Source organism: Vidua macroura, chromosome 2 (assembly GCF_024509145.1).
Source record: "Vidua macroura isolate BioBank_ID:100142 chromosome 2, ASM2450914v1, whole genome shotgun sequence".
In the NCBI taxonomy this organism is placed as follows: domain Eukaryota; kingdom Metazoa; phylum Chordata; class Aves; order Passeriformes; family Viduidae; genus Vidua; species Vidua macroura.
The window spans coordinates 23,331,505-23,349,634 of record NC_071572.1 but is presented as its reverse complement, the minus strand read 5'-3'; the positions used below and the strand labels follow the sequence as shown (position 1 = coordinate 23,349,634).

At 35.6% G+C, this 18,130-nt stretch overlaps 1 protein-coding gene across 1 annotated transcript in view; it reads right to left on the bottom strand.

The window, feature by feature from the left end:
• Positions 1–18,130, bottom strand: part of PRKX (protein kinase cAMP-dependent X-linked catalytic subunit) — a 55,593-nt gene that overhangs the window by 11,589 nt on the left and 25,874 nt on the right. The window contains exons 2-5 of the mRNA XM_053971232.1: positions 17,818–17,986; positions 13,478–13,741; positions 6,902–7,021; positions 1,019–1,114 (exon numbers count right to left, since the gene is read on the bottom strand). Of these exons, the coding sequence (XP_053827207.1) occupies positions 1,019–1,114; positions 6,902–7,021; positions 13,478–13,741; positions 17,818–17,986 (649 nt within the window). The remainder of the gene's footprint in view (positions 1–1,018; positions 1,115–6,901; positions 7,022–13,477; positions 13,742–17,817; positions 17,987–18,130) is intronic.

Here is an 18,130-nt window from a genome sequence, read left to right as displayed (position 1 = left end):
TACAAGAGATAATCCGTTTTCTTTCCAAGACCAATTGGATTAGGAAGACCAGACAATGAGACTACACTGAACTGTAAATTGCGTGGAGCTACTAAGAGAAGACTGCTACAAAGACACAAAAATATGATACATTAGTCAGCCTAAGGGGAAGCAGACATGCTTCATTCAGTGCATCCGATGATTCAGTGGAGGCTTAAAAAAAAAAAAAAAACAACAAAAAAATTCTCTCAAATGATTAATTTTGCCTGTATCTGTTTACCCAGTAGTGACAGTAAGCAAGTGCCTCTCTGAAGTCACCATCAAAACATCATGAGTGATTAACATAGGAATAACTTCCTGTCTTCACTTCCTCACTCATTCACTCAATTCTCACTTAGGATAAGCTTCATGTTTATAATTGCATTTCCTCGGTTTCAATGTTTACTAAAAATTATTTCAGTTATGAAATTTTTAAATACGGAAAAAACCTTATTTCATCTGCAATAAACCTTTAACAGTTGCTACATACTGAGAATTAAACCCACATTACATGTATATGTAATACTCCATATTGAACTGAGCCTCTGCTATCATAAATTTAAGTTGATTTTACACTAGAACTTCTGAAGTTCGCTCAAGTAATCATGCTGAGAGCGATTTAAGTGGTATGTATCTATAGATAGAAACAGTTTAGTGTCCTATACCTGCTCTCCTAATTTTTACTCAGATTATCTCCTCATATTTCTCCTCTTGACCTTCTTACAGTACATGCCAATGGGGTTTGCACAAGGTGGAAAAGCATTTAATAACTCAATACACAGAAAACAGAGTCAGATATTACAACTGTATCACCACCTTGAAGTCTACCAAATACATAAGTTTATTTGGACTGAAAGTGTATATGCAATATAAAATATTTTCCAACATGATGCTTCAGAATATCACAATCTGAAATTAGGTCTTCTAAAAAGATTTTTTAGAAACAGTGATCAGGAGGTATTTAGAATAGAAAAGATAGTGTTGGGAGTCATGGACTTACTTTACATATAAATCCAAATGCCTCGGGAAATCTATTTTGCCAGCAAGAATCTTCTGATATATACCAAATGGATTGTCATCAAAAAATGGAGGAAACCTATTTTAATATAGAAAATTTTCAGATGTTAGAAAAAGAAGTTCTAAAAATCTTATAAGCAGTATTATGTTATAGCAATTCCCCTCAGAAATAATTGATTATACTGTTCTTTTTGGTAGGACACTACCAATCAAATACTATGTTGAAGAATAATTTAAAGCTGCCATTGAACAGAAAACATTTTTGTATGCAACACACTGAATGCAGAATTAAAATTTAAACATTACAAAATAAGAGAAAAATATAAGATTGCAAGATAATTGCAGTAAAAATAATTTATGAAAAAAAAATTCAGTATTAAAAGTAAAAAAATGCTTTGCTTTTATCTCTAAAACCCAGGGATATACTCTCCAAAAGAGCATTACCATTTTTCATCTTGTCCTGTAACTGCCAGCACACCCTTATTTACCAGTTTCTCTCTCAAGTGTTAAAGGACCGTCACACGAATACGTTATCCAGTTCAGTTATTTGTTGTGCATCTTGAATTCAAGTATATGTTTTGCTAGATAAGGTTTTTGAAACAGTCAGACTGCTCACAACTCTCCAAGTGCAGCAGCCTTTCTGTGTGGGACAGATAAAGTTCTCATTTCATAATCTTCCCCACGATGAACAGTAAATAACATGTAATTAAAATTCTACATTTATGTCTTCTACGAAGTTCTTCATGAAGTTATGAGCTAACAGAGAGACTACTTGTTGTACAGCTACAGCAAGAATTGGAAGTTTTCTGCTGCGCTTCCTTTACTAGTACAGTACATGCCCAATTGCTGCAAGAGGTGCCTCAGTACAGCCAGTTCAGGCAGCTGAGCCCAAGCACCAACAGCGTTCTGAGTGTCAGTCATGCCCTTAAAAGTTACAGGAAACCTTCTAAGGCAATGGAGTAACTCCTTCAGTAATCTCAGTCCTGCTTTGCCCTCTGTAACAAGACCAAAACAACCTTCTTACTATGCTTCTGCCTCAAAATCCCCACAGAATTAAAAAACCTGCAGCTTTTGAGTGTTGACCATATTGGTAACATCAAACCACTATTACAGTTTAAATAAAATATTTTCACATCTTCCTAACAATTCATAATTATTTTCTCAGAGAACTTAACTGTGTGCATACACACACAAATACAGTGCTTGTGGCGTCAGAAATCACTGATGGCACAAAAACAAGGATGAAAACATTTCTTCACTTCAGGCTCTTTTTTTGAATTTTATGACAACGGACTAGCTTATTTTTTAATAAGTACTGTACATTATTTCCATTATGTTTTCAGAAGTATTAATTTCTTCATTATTCAGCTGATGATCAAGTGGATTAGCATTCCCTTTGAAATGCTGTAAATTTCAGCCATGGTAATAATCAAATTCTATGATAATAATCAAGTAAAGGTGTCTGTAGGCTTATGGTAAAAAATCCATAATAATTCAAAGCACTGAAAAGCATGAACTAAACTATCTGGTTAGGGAAAGACTAAAGGACATTTGTTGGTGCTTAGAAAGTCAGAGTACTTTATGAAAAACTACTTCCCAGCTAACTGGGAAGTGGAAGAATCTCAGGAATAACACTTGTGCTATTAAAAATTCCTGCTCTGACACTAAAGAACAAGGAAAACACGACTTCTATTTAACACGCACAAGTTTTTCCTACACAAGAAAGATTATCATATGAAGTTTCTTTTTTAGTCAAGTAACATAAATGCCATTCACTTTCTCCACAGCAAGTTGACAAACCCAATTTTCTATTTATTACCTATTAGAATCTATAAAAGCATAAAGCAATTAAAATTATATTTTTAAACTATCTATTACAAAGCTATCAGCTGCACTAAGCAGATTACTGTATATTACTGAGGTGTGAAATCAAGAAGAACAGAAGTACATATATTTTTTTTCATATTTGCACTCCATTGTTTTAATTGCTCTTTGCTTTCCCACTTTGAAAATCCAAAATTACATGTCTAGAGTTCTTGTGAAAAATTTAAATCACAGTTGGCTATAAAGTAATTTTATGGCAATTAAAGTGCATTTGAACTCTATGTAAAATGACAACAGCTTTGACAGATTGCAGAGATTTCTCATGGAGAAACCAAGTAACTTGATTTTGACGCCTTTTGAAAATGTCAGTCTTCAACACAGCAGAGATTTTAGACAAAACAACATAAGTATTGGGGGGGGGGGGGGGGCAGGGGGGGGAGCTACCTAATAAATCAACAAAAATCCCCTTGAGTTTCAGACTTTCTTCACACCACAACACAAATACAAACAGCTGCCTTTTCACCAACTGAAAAGAAGCTACAAAAAAATATCATCCCTGTAAACAGGAGAACAGCTGCAAACCATTCCTTTTGCTAACTGAAGCATAACAATGGCATGGACATAAGTTTCCAAGACAGTTTGAAGAACAGAAGTTGTAAAACCTCAAGGGAAAACACACAGGTCTGAGAATATGAAACTGCAGACAGGAACCATTAACCTACCTAAAATGCCAGACCAGCACATCACATATGACAACCAAAGCAAAAATAAAAACCACAAATCCCATATTAATACACAAAATTAATATTAGCTGCATATCTGATAACAGTACAATTACAACCTAACTATCTAATGTTAAATAACAAGTATATTTTTGCTTGCAATGAATTGTAACAGAACTCCTTTACTCAAAATAAATAGGTTTTTTTGTATTAACAGTTTGTTTAGCTTGTTTACATTAACTCAATGAACTTGGTGTTATTAATCTGTTAAATTTTCTTCTCACCCTTGCTTCTCCCTGTTCCTTGCCCTTTCTGTACCTTCCTATGTTAAACCTAAACAGGACTTTGCCTTAAACCTAGGTTGTGCAGAAGAAGAATTGAATAGGCCTCTGGAGATTAAGTTAGGGAAATAAGACACTGTAGAACAGGAAGGTGTGGGTTTGTTTGTTTGTCTTTAGAGAGGCCATTTCCTTACACACACACACCTACCAATTCTTTTCAATTGCTTTTGGGCTTCAGAGAGACTTAACTTCAGGAAATAACTATCAAATGTCTTAGATTAATTTACTTACAGACAATAACTTAAGAGTCTTGAAGTCAGATATTGTTCACCTTCAAAATATTTTCAGATTTCTTAAATCTTTGAATTTTGATAGATAAAGTTAACTAGGACTGTTCCTGTAATAAAAGCCTTGACAGTAAATATCTAGTCAGATCTTGAGTTGGTGAGGTAAAGTGCTTCAAAATACTATTGCCAAGAACAGAAAGAAGTTGATAAAATGCTAAAAACATACATTCATTGTGACAACTTTCCCATCTAAAGCAAACACATACAGACCATAATCTCTGCCCAAAACAAGCCTCAAAATGCAAACATCCCAAACAAGCTTGTATGGAGTCCCTATTCCAGCTTTGGAAAATGACTGAATGCTGCTGTGTTTAATTTTTTAGTGTTGGATGGAGTCCCTATCCAAAGCAGTTTTCCATCATTATGAAGAGCATGTCTATACAAGTACTATAGTAAAAAAAAAAAACCAAACAAAAACTTACAGCAGCAGACAGCTGCTCTGTCAATCAGCCTATATAAAACCTCACTTGATTTTCAGGATAGTGTAAGCTATCTCTATTGGTTAAAAGCCTCTAAAAGCTGAAGTGTTAATTTAAGCCACCATCCACTCATCCCCTCACTCTTACCCCTTGAGCCAGACAGCGTCATGATGCAGAAGATCCTACACAGAAACAACAGCAGCTGCTCCCTTTTTTTATGAACAATATATACCAGTAGAATATACAGAAGTCATACTTCAGCACCCTGCAGTCTTGAGGTCTCAATGGCTCCAAATATCTTGCTTGACTGCCACCTGTACTCAGTATTTTAACTTTGCAAACCATGTTTCTATTAGAGGTCTAGTGGAGAGAATCCTACCAACATCTCTGTAAGGCATGCAAATAAAAAAGGTCCAATATCCACTTACACTGAGACCACACAGACCTAACAGAGAGTAGTCCCACTAAAACCTATGGCAGGAAGGTAAATCACAGCTGGGTGACTGCAACACCTGCACTCTTATTATAGCCCAGATACTTATCTACAGTCTTCCTGCTGTCTAGGACTAAGATTAGTGACAACAAGCTTGCTGGGAATCTCTTTTTTCTCTCTGAGAATCTTTCAGATTCTCTCTGAGAAGGACTCTTTTAACCAACTTGGGCTGCTCACCTTACAGGAAGCAATGGAAAAAAGGTGAAGCCTGGTCTCTGTATGGATCAGCCTACATAAATAACAACTTCATATTAGACCAGTCAGCCAAGCCTGCTTGGGTCAGCCAGCAACTATTTTTATTGCTTTTCTGTCTACAAATTGTCATGAGATTCCAAGTCAATATATATGCGAGCCTTCAGGACACTCAGAAAGCAAGCACTGCGTAGCAATGCTGTGCTGGGTAAAGTTGTGTTACTATTGAGTGAACTTCACAACAGTACAATGCAGCAGATTAGAGCTCTGAAGCAACCACCCATCCATCAGGGGAGCTACTTGCTCAGGCAAACTTACAAGCTTGTCCAAACAAGCTTGGACAAGACTGGAAGAGTCACCAAAGTCATTGAAAAGACAGTACTGCACAGAGAAAAGGATGAATAAATCCAAGCAAGGACACTTTGTTCTGATCATTCTGCAAGGCTGCAGATTTATAAGGAAAGGCCACAGAGGACACCTGATGCACCTGGGGACCAAGAAGGTGTAGAATGCAATGAGCCAAGTACCAGGCAGAAGGTATGAAACTATGAAGAAGGCAGATCTATGAAATCAAACTGATGAAAGAAGCTGTTTGTTTCTTCAGAAGCCATGAAAGCCTTGCTTTCATCTACATTTGTCCTACAGCACCCACCATGGCAAAGCCAATTGCTTTCAAAAATCCAAATCTTTTTTCAAGTACCTTCAAACAACACAGCCAAGACAAAAAAAAGTAAAAGGAAAACCACGTAGATGCTTTGTTTAGCACACAAGCACAATTTCACATTCTACTTATATTAGTTATTTATTTTACTGAAGAAAATATTTATTTTTTGAAATCAGAGCAAATTGAAACAATTACTTTTATCTAATACTAACAAGTCATGAATAGTTAAGTATATTAATGCCAGAAACTGTTTCTTCACTTTGAATCTGTAACTTCTGAGAACATTGCTTTATCAAAAAAATTCCAAAACAGCTAAAGTAGCATTTGAGCAAACTGATTTCAAACAGACCAATGAAGCTTTTTGCTGATCTCCCTCTGGTTTAAAGAAATCAGTGCTCAGCTGTATTACAAACTGCGTTAATAAATGTCTTCCTAATTGCCACTGTGCATTTTTACATACTAAAGCTCCCACTGTAACTAGGATTTCCCTACACTGGAAATTAATTACAGAAGTAGTCCTGTTCTTTACCCTTTAAATGTAACGGACCTCGTGAATAAAAATCTAAACTTCAGCAAAACCTGAATTTCCAAAACACATAAGGAAAAGAGATGTTAAAAAAGTATTAAGTAAAAAAAAAAAACCAAAAAAAACCACAAAAACCCAAACCAAAAAGAAAACCCAAATCAAGAAACAAAACCAACGAACTCAAAATCCTAAAACATTTACTGATGTTTACATCACTGTAACAACAGTGACATATGTTGTTTTGTAAAGCTTCCCAATTCCTTTCTTCAAAGGCAGAAATTAAACTGATGTATCAATAATAAATTTAGCCCAAATTTGCTAATCCAAATACTGTAAACAGAACTAGCAAACAATTCTGTATTACATAATATTGCTGTGATACAGTAATTATCACTTACCCTGACAACATCTCAAATATAAGAATTCCTAGGGCCCACCAATCCACAGCTCTTCCATGGCCTTTACTTTGTATAACTTCGGGTGCAAGGTACTCAGGAGTGCCACAGAGAGTCCACGTTCTGGTTGTAGAAGAAAGGGAAAAAAACCACAAAACAAACAACAAAAGCAGATCAAAGTGAAACTGAAATAACAGTAATAGGAAAAACCAAACACACACGTAAAGAACTACCCAACATATACCTATGTATTTACTGTACAAAGAAACATAGAAATAAGAAAGGCCTCTACAAGATCTAAACAGACTGCTTTGATGATATTCTACAATTCTCCTGGAACACAGATATATGCAAACTAAGAAACTTCCTATCTCAGAAAATACCTGTGCACAGAGTTTCCCAGCTGGTGCTGTGGTACTCTACCCATTAGACTATACATTGCTTTCAATTATTAACAGTGTTTTTCATGGACTACTTCTGACAGGCCCAGCAAAGACAAGCTTAATGGCCTTTTCCAGAAAAACAAAACTTCATTTAGAAAAAAGAAAAGGGAAAGAGGGAGTTCTTAAAGCAGTAGTAGTTTAAATCAGTAAATAACAGCACATACATGAGGATTTGTTTTACAATCTAAGTAAAGTTTTTAAAATAGTATTGAAATCTAACCTGTCATCACTTCTACAATACTCATTAAAAGGGAAACATTTGTATTTTTAGTTATTTAAAATATTCACAAGGCGTAGTCAAGCAAGTGTGAGATAAGTAAGCAATACTTTTTGTGATATATTTTTAAGTCATTTTTAGTCATAGCTTTCTATGGTAAGGTCAGAATAAAACTCTTATATTGCTAACTAATTGAAGCTCAAGTTCTATAAAGACATGAAACAAATTGAAGCTAAGCAGTTATATTTACAAAGACCAAATTACATTTGAAAATAAGAATATTCTGAAATAATTTCTTCCAAAAATGTGACCTTTTCATTGTAAAAATGCCCATGTAGAATTTGCCTGGCTTCACTCCCTTGACTTCGGTTTAAATGTACACTTGAGAAAAAAAGGTGCTCTCATTTTTAATAAATTACCCTTCCCTGGCAAGTCAGAAGATGAAACTTTGAAAATGTGCTCACCTATTCAAGAGAAACTGAAATCCCAGCACAAAGAAAAAGAAAATTGTACCACATTTTAAAAGGCGTTCTAGTAAAATATGACAAAGAATATAATCACAAATGGTCACCGCACAATTTCTAACTTGCACCAAAAAAACCTGAGTGTTTGTGAGAGGAAGAATTTACTCCAATCAAACTGGTAACACACTCCTGAACAAATACATTAAGATAAACAGCAATCACCCTTAGAAGTAATGCTAATTCAATTTCTTTTTTTCTGAGAATGCAGGGAAGATGTTTGTTTCACCCTACTCTGTGCTGACATGGCCTCACCTTGAGCCCTGCGTGCAGTTTTGGGCACCACAATGTAAAAAAAGACATTAAGCTACTAAAGAATGTTCCAAGGAGGGCAATGAAGATGGTGAAGGGTCTGGAGGAGAAGCCTTATGAGGAGGGGCTGAGGGCACTTGGTCTGTTCAGACTGGAGGAGACTGAGGGGAGACCTTATTGTAGTCTTCAGCATCCTCAAAAGGGGAAGCAGAGGGGCAGGCACTGATCTCTTCACTCCTGTGATCAGTGAGAGTACTCAAAGAAATGTCATGAAGCTGAGTCCAGGGATATTTAGGCTGGATATCAGGAAAAGGTACTTCACCCAGAGGGTGGATGAGCACTGAAACAGGCTCTCCAGGGAAGTGACCACAGCACCAACCCCAAGCAAACTGAAAAAGTGCTTGGAAAATGCTCTCTCAGCCACATGATGTGACTCCTGGGGATGTCCTGGGCCAGGCCAAGACTTGGATTTGATGATTCTGATGGGTCCTTTCCAACTCAGCATATTCTATGACTCTTTGAAATATTTTAAAGGGAGCTTTGGGATAAAAAAAAAAAAACCTGAAAAAAAATTAAGTCCTAGCCTTGATTCACAAAAACAGTTAAGATAAAGGAAGGGGAGCTGTACAGTCAGTTAAGGCTTTAAATGAAGAATTACGACCTGAATTTCTTTAAGCTTCAGTTTACTATGGCAAAAGCCAAATTACTCCAGCTAAACTGTCAGAAGTGTTAGGCACATTTTGCATCCAATGTGCTTCAAGGCTCTTGAAACTACATTCCTAAGTGTAAAGAATACATCTTTATTTTTTATCATGAATTTATCTAAAAAATAAAAACACTAATTTTCCAAATCAAGCATACTGAATTTTTACGTGCAGTGCTGCTTAACACTACTGCCATCTAGCAGCTACCTATATCAGGACTATGGAATTAATAACAGAGCAAAGCTCTGTCATCTTTTAAAATTAAGTACTTCTCCCTCTCCCAAATTTAAAAAGCTGTATCCATTGTGCTACCTAATCATACTGATTTAGGCAGCTATGCAAATGAAGCAGCTGACAGTTTTACTATTTTTATTCAAGCAAGAGGAAAACTGTGAATTAAGGCCAATGTAACTTGAAGTCTCCTAGCTGCACTAGGAGGTAAAATTTATTACCACCACATTACCTACTTCCTTAATTTCAATCAAGAAATGTATGTTTACTAACTACACAAAAATTTGGAAGAAGCTAATGTTTTTTTTCTAAGATGTGCATTTGTGCCACAAGATTTGTGGAATAGGTTCCATAAGAGGAAACTTGTGTTTCCTCTTTTGCTGGTCATGAAACAGACTATTTAATATTTTGGAAAACACATCAAGTAGATGCTACAAAAATAAAATATTTTAAATTATTTTTATCATTACTATTTCATAGCTACTGCATATTAATCTGAAATTCCAGATAACTTTTTTGAAGATAAATTACAATGCAGAAAGATAAGAATAGACTGTTCCCTTCAATTGCTACAAAATATTCACTCTTCTGAATTTTCAAGACAAAAGCTGAAATACAAGAAAGTATTGCAGTTTCTCCATAATTATATTTAACAAATATTGCTTTGCATCCAGCCGACAAAAATTTGTTTTGCAAGACATTCTTTCTTGCTTCTACAGTGACAAAAGGTATGCTTTGCAAACTAGACTTACTGTGTCTTACATAGTCTTTCTCTCTTCAAATCCACTGTGTAGAAAAGTCATGATGCACATCCAGCTTATGCAACAATGCAGAACTATCCCCAATATGTTTAAGATTAATCACTTCTCAAGTTTCTAGAAAGACTCACAGGTATATTTCTTTTTTAGGAATGTAAACTGAGTAAATTAAAATTAATGGTAACATGCCAGGAAAAAAAAAGACCACTCGTCTTAATTTCACCTAAAATGTTTATAACCTTCTGAGTGAAATCTGTCCATTAAAAAAACCATAAAATTCCATGCAGATTAGTTTTGTCCTGCTCTGAAAGAACATGGGAATTAAACACCAACCCCCAAAAAATCCCAGAAAACCCCAAACACCCAAACCAAAACAAAAAAATCCAACCAAAAATCACACAAAAAATGGAAAACAGAACAGAAAAAAAATTCAATAAAAATACTATACCCAAAAAGAGGCATATGCATTTCAGAAAGAGAAAGGCCTACAAATGTAACAGCTGTAAAGTTCCAAGGAAATCCTTTTTACAGCCTTCAGGCAACAGTAATTTATAAAAACCCCTCCCCAACTTTCTTCTTGACAGTGCCGTTTTTTAGAAGTAGTGGCACATCTATTTTATACGAATGTACTTACAAGAAACTGAAAAGGCTATTAAGTCTTCAGTTAAGCAACATCAAGGTGGAAAAGAGAAGAAATAAACAGCAGCTGAGGCAAAGACACACTGTTTTGGAGAAAAAATTTAAAATTTTTAAATGTACACTAAGAGTGAGCAGGGAGGAACAAGAATAAACAGAAGGACATACCAACAAGGAACAGAAGGAGCAAAGAAAACCTCCTCTCTTTCCTCTGTAAAAGGAAAATATTAAGAGTATAGCCCTTCAGAAGTTGTACTAACAAAAAGATACAGGTGCAGGCTGCTTCCCACAGTAGGAACAGGAGCTATGAGCCAGACACTGTTTCTGAAGAGCATCTTAACTGAAGAGGGACATGGTGAATATTTCATCCCTTCACACATGGCAGTGGGAAGAAAGGAAAATGTCTACAGAAAAACCTTAATTAGGCAGCTAGAGAATCATTCATGTGAAGTATTATGTATCTGGAATGTGGGATCGTATCCAAAGTCTTCTGCAGACCATGTTTTCATTTACATGCTATGTCTTCTTCCTAGGAATGTCTCTGCTGATCCTGAGAGCAGGTTACCTCACAATGTTTGAAGAATATAAATACTTCATGTCTTCTTTATGCCATTCATGTATGCTGTATATATGCTCACATCTATACACTCACTGATACCCATATACATAAGATTCATGTGTACAGATATTTGCCATGCATAAAAATGACAAAATATCTCCTATAATTTTGATCAGATCAGCTATGCCACGAACAAAAGCACCTACCGGAGTGTGGTAGTGGATAAAGGGCTGATAACTATTTTTACAATGACAAAACCAACATTGTGAAGATGACTTCAGCTAGTGGGGAGAATACTATGTAGTTTCAAAAAAAACAGCAACACAAAAAACTAAACCAGATTAGCATAGATCCAACTGTGCAATCTTTGCCACCTATGCTCTGATTATGTTTTTGCTCATTTCAATTTTATGTTCTGCATTTATGTTACCTGTTGTACATTTGAAGGAAAATCAGCTACGAATATAAAACTACTATAGTCTTCTATGATTCAACACAAACCGATCAACTCGACTGTCCCCCAAGCAATATGGAAAATATAAACCCAATTAAAATCAGTAGTGATAACTAAGTTTGAGATCCTAAAATATATTTAAACCATTTTACTCTTAGAGATTCATCTACCTGGTTGAAAAATATACTCTGATGTTAACTCTCACCTTATTTAATGAAGGGTTACTTCTCTTGTGCTTAAACCCACAGAAACACAAAACAAGAATTACCACTAAGTGGCAGTATTTACATATAAACAGCAAACCGTAAGTATTTGCATGAAAATGCCCTATAAATAGATTGTACTACTTTCTTGCATGGAAGTATGTGAGCTCTTCCTCAAAAAAGTTTTTTTTTGCTGTAAAAACAAAGTATTAAAATGAAAGGCCAGCATTGGTAGGCCTTTTTGCTTGCCCAGTGGAAACTGAATTAATATACTCATAATAACATTCTATGGTTTTAAAACAGATTTTCAGACCTTAAAGGTGAATTTTGATACTATTTTGTCATTTCATTTGTCTCATCTGACTTTACTTCCTAAGGGATCCATTAAGCAGCTTCCTCAGATCCACTCTTGTTACTGGTAAGTAAAACCTTAAAAAGGGAAAGGCCTTGTAAAATCATGGCTCAGGCCTGTTACTTTGGCTAAGCAGAAAAGGACTGTGGGAAAGACTCAGCTGAATTAGGGGTAGAAAAACAAATTATGTAACCATGGCAGGTTCACATCCTGGTGTATGGTGGCTGAATTATGTTTGTTATGATTTAAAAATACATAGCTGATAATGGGCTAACTGCTTAAAAGGCCTGTTTTTTGCAATAAAGCAGCTCTCCTTTGCACCTGCCTGGGGACTCTGCATCACTATGGACCCTCATCCACACACTCCTTTCAAATTGACCTTGTAGAACTCTCCTCACACATGGACCTGATTGTTGCTGAAGCAGCAACAAGACTGAAGAGGATGAGCACCTACGTAACACCTAACTCAGCACTGTGCTGCCTCTATCAGAACAATCAAATACCATCTCCCTCAAGAGATGACTCAAAGGCATAACATCAAACCCTGTCACACTACTCTTCTGATACAACAGGCTGGTTTTTACCTCCCTTTTAGTGAATCCCAATGCTCTTGCTTACTCTTAAAAACATGTATTATGGTCTTGGAAGAATAGTCCAAACAGAGAGAACAGAGAAATCACTGTTGGGGGAAGCCTCTGCATTATCAAAATTTACATATGTAATTAAAGCTGACAGTAATATAGAAGCTAGATGTAAATAAATGAGTTCTGCTGAAGCTGCCTTATGGTTTCTGTCTAGATTTTTGCAGTTTCATTTTCACCACAGACTCATGGAAATGCTGTATCCAGTTTTAAAATCACACTTCAAAAATATCTAAGAGGAAACATGAGTTATAAAACATATTCTGTATGTATGGAGGATTAATTTATGTATCTTAGTATTTATTCATATTATTTCCCTGAACTCCCTTTTTACAACATGAACTGCTGAAAACTTAAGCATACAAAACCAGCTACATAAAAATATTTTTTTGTCATTGCTTATGTGTGATATTGCTCCTGGTTATACTTAAGGGGTAATACTGCTTTCCATACAGCCATTTTAAGATGATAATTTCCTTCATATTAAGGGATTTGACATGTATGAACCACACAGACTGTTAAACCAAATGCCGAGCACTTGAAATCAAACATTTCTTTCTAACTGTTTAGCATGCAAAATGTAACTACCAGAACAAAACCTGACTTACCTGTCCACCAGTTTTTTTGCAAATCCGAAGTCAGTAAGCTTGATATGTCCTTCTTTGTCTAGTAATATATTTTCAGGTTTTAAGTCTCTGTAAACTATTTCTTTGGAGTGCAGGTATTCTATTGCACAAATAATTTCTGTTGAGTAAAACAGTCCTGTGCTGTTGTTGAAACGCCCCATGTTGCGCAGGTAACTAAAAAGTTCCCCTCCTGGCACATATTCCATTAACATATATAAAAAACGTTCATCGTGGTTGGTCCAAAATCTGTAACAGAAGTATTGTTTTACTGGATAAAGAAATTATGTCTTTGATTTGCTTTACAAGTAAATGTCTGTAAAATGGCCTCTGCCACCCAAACCATGTACATAACTAATTTCTGATTCATTGTCTGCAAATATTAAAACCCCCAAGAATCCAGCAGGATTATGTAAGACATTCAAGTATCCACCTTAACCTACAATACAAAACCAGATAGTTGACAATAAGTACAGCACAGGCTGTACTTATTAAAAAAAACTAATTGATAGATTCTGTCTCATCATGCAAAACAGGTCTCTTCTAAGCACCAAATAACTGACCTGATATAAAGATCAGACATTCTTTACAGACCATACATTTTATATTATCAAGCATTAACAAAGTGATGGGGGTAGGCAGAATATGCTTTTGTAGACTTTCATGACAATATTTTCAAAACCAGACATCAAAGAGTTGTCCTTCTTGTCTCCTATGCCTTCTTCCCTGGAGATACACAATCCCAAACTAAAGCATCAGATGACAACACTTGCTCTTCTATGGCATCTTTCACAAAAGCAATAGAAAAATAAAAATGACAGCAAAACAAGATTCATTTCTGTACATCAGAATTAACCCAAGGATAGGTACCTTCCATTCCTCAGACTACCACCTTTAAGAGCTATTTCTGTGGTAGTCAGAGAGGAACGGGTAAAGAAGAAAGAAAAAAATTGTATGTTGCTTTAAAATGCTTCATTACAAAATACAGGAATCTTCTCTTCCACATTCCCTGAAATTATGTTGTATTTCATTCTATCTACATGAAACAACTCACCACACCCCTAAATGTAGCTCAACAGTTAAGAAGAAAACAAACAGGCGGTAACATCTTGAAGAACACTGCCATTTGAAACAAAGAACTATCCCTAATTCCATAATAAAAGATGGAGAACACTGTATCCTTACTTACTTTATTATTGATCCAGTGATACAAGAACAGAAGCTACTTCAGCTTCTAGTCAGTTCTTCTGCAGTATCACAAGTACCTCATGGTTAATCAGGGCATAGAGCCTCAGGAAAGATAAGCAGAAACTGAACTCCCCCAACATGTGAGTGACACTTTCTCCAGAAGAGTTTATTTTTGACAGTAGCACTGAGGCAACCAAGGAAATAAGACAGACTAACAGATATCAGCTACAGCTCTTCAATTCCCTCAGTGATGGAGAAAGCAGAGCCCAGACTTGTCTTCTGCTTTTATGGAACTTCTTCCCTATCACAGTCATCAACATCATTAATTGGCTATTGATAATGTTCACAGTATCTATTGACTACACAAAAACACTCTGAAAGTGTATTTTAGGTAATTAGGCAAAGCTATACCTACAATAAACAATGAAAGAAGAGCAGAAGTAGGTGAAACAAAGCAAACCACATATATATGGTAGAGGAAGAGCAAAATCTGACATTACAGAGGGGAAAAAATGGAACTTCTACATCATTAAGCACAGCAGTTCTACCTGAATTAATTTCTTCAAAAGTTGACTCAAAGGTTTGTCTAGCCACAGAAAAATGGATACATTATTTGGTATACATGAAAAAGAGCAAAATGAAGAATTTCTGTACTTGCAATTCAGACTGCTTTAAATGGTAATGTAATACAAAAAGAAAAGAAAAAAAAAAACATAGAAGCTGTGATTAGAATAACATGTGTGGTGCCATTAACTCAGCTTACTTGCCATTAATTCAGCTTACTACATAAACTTCAGATGCCATTGTGAAGTCCTACAAACAACCTGTTTCAGCTTATACAACTACAAGACATAGTTGATTTTCATTAGTTCTTCCTCTCTTCAAAAACATATCAACATTACATATCACTATGCAGAGCTGCACCACACTGAGTATGACACATTACTCAGTTGTCAGTAAAGACTGCCTAGGAATCTCCAGTGATCAGTTGCTGCAAAAGCACCTAAGAAGCATTTAGGAAAAAATTGTTTAAAAATACATAGATTAATAACTTCAGTGTCTACAGAAAACTGTACCTCCCTATATTTAGAATAGGTATTTCTCAGAAGTAACAGGAAAAAACCCTTATTCTTCATGTATAGGAAGACATATGGACTTTCCGAACACCAGAAATCAATTATGTGCAGCATTATTTTATACTTTTCCGTCATAAAATCATGAAATGTTATGCTGCACTGACACCTATCCCCTGTTTTGCAACCAAAGGAGAATACTATCAGTGTTAAAGATGGTGAAGCTAACTGAAAATGCAAAAACCAGACCATGCAGATAACACACTTTAAAGGCATTAAAGCTGAACTATATAATTTTTCCGTGTTTTTGTTAAACACTGACAATAAAACAATTAACAGAAAAAAACACTAACATACATCTATATATTGGGCAGGAGGTGGCTGAAAAAAGCTTTTAGTCACACAAAAAGCTGCAGAAAGTGCTATTTACCATACAATCAAGTGATAATCATCCAGAACGGCTTGTTTAACCTAAAGCACATAAATATTGTTCTGACCTAAATTTTAACTACATCACTTCAGCTATGTTTCTTGGAGTCTCCTCCAACAAAGGAAAAAGGCATCACATGGACAATTACATGAACATAGCTGATGCAACATCTCACTAGACATTTCAACAGAAAAGCAGAGCTCTAGAAGACATGAAGAATATTTGCTTTGCATACAAAGATAACTATTTGAATTGCCTTTGGCAACCTGAAAAATAAGGTTTGAATGAAATCCAGGAAAACTCCCATTCGATTTTTGATCACTTCAGTATGAATATGCATCCTCCCTGTCTCTGACACCTCACCCACATTTCTCTATTCCTGCCGTTCCTGACACACAGACCTGAGACAGGGTTAGTTTGTGAGTCTGCTTGTTGTTTTTGGTAGGGTTTTCTCTTAAAGAATTTCCAGATGTACCTAGAAACAGATACAAAATCCTGTTCCCCCCATTCCATCTATACTTCAACTAGTCTAATCAGACGTACTCAGCCTCTCCATCTTGCTTTCTTCCATGAATTTCAATCTCTACATATTCTAGAGCTTGTCATACTGATAGCATGCCACACACAGGATTTTTGAACACTAGCTGGAAACTAATAGCATCATGATACTGGAAAAAGCCAACACCACAGCAGGGAAAAAGCCTCCTCCTGCAGGGCTCATTCCATGTTCTGAATGACTACCATGCTGTTCCCTTCTTCTTTTCCCTCTGATACTCGCCTAATCCTGGCAGGAAGCTGCACTCCCTGCAGATAGATTAACTAATGCTATTTTTGTGTAATTTTATGTAAAACTGATTAAGGCAAGTAAATGGAAACAAATCTTAGTTAATAGCTGGCCATATATTCATTAATGAGAAAACATAAATGGAAATTAACCTGCAATTACCAGAGGTTTAGTTATGACATTAATAGATACAGACTCAGATACACAAGAAGCACTGTAGCAGAAAAGTATGATACCTTCTCTTTTTAACAATGGGACCATTGGGATCATTAGAGTTGCCTCAATTCCACTAAAAAGTATTCTTTATGAACTGCATTTAAATAATGCTTCTCAATAGGTTCCATCACTTAACAATCTCAAATACAGGAATACCAAGTCCAAGAAGTGCTGCAGTTATTTAAACTCTTTAAAAATAAAAGTTTAAAAATTCACTTAAGTTTTCAAAAACTAGCTATTTAAGTCTAGGAATGTCTTTTGCTTTTTACCAATATCTACAGCACGTACATGTAGAAACACTTTCATCACCATTCTAACATCAAGAATCATTCTAGAAGTCATTTTGACGAGCCAATTCTAACAATTCTTCATTAGCAAAATGTCTCTTCTACAGTGTGAAAATAAAAGAGGAAAAACCTTATAATAAATTATTGCTTGAATGTTTAAATAATGCCTCTTTATTTTAAATTCTTGATTCTTCTTCATTCCAAAGTCTATTTTAATCTAGATTACAGATGAGAAATTAAATGCTCAGCATTGGTTAAGTACATAAGAACTTGCAATGAGACTCTGGAGTATTTTAACTGCACTTTCTGTATGAGTGAAATAAATTTAAAAAAATACAACAACTTACAATCTGATCAAAAAAGGGTGGTTGACTTCTTTCAAGACAGACTTTTCATTGTGCACATGCTGCTCTTGCTTCAGTCGAATGACATCAGGAATGCTCATTACTTTCAGTGCAAAGTAACGCTTGGCCATTTTTTCCTTTACCAGATGAACACGTCCAAAGGTACCTGTGCCTGAAAAGATGGAGCAGAAACAACAACTTAGCATGAAAAGGGAAAAAGAACAAAGATAATTTGCTAAATTACAACCTACAGGAATTCAAATTATTCAGATGAGGAGATTATAAACTTAAATGTGCACAGAGAGACAAAGTGATT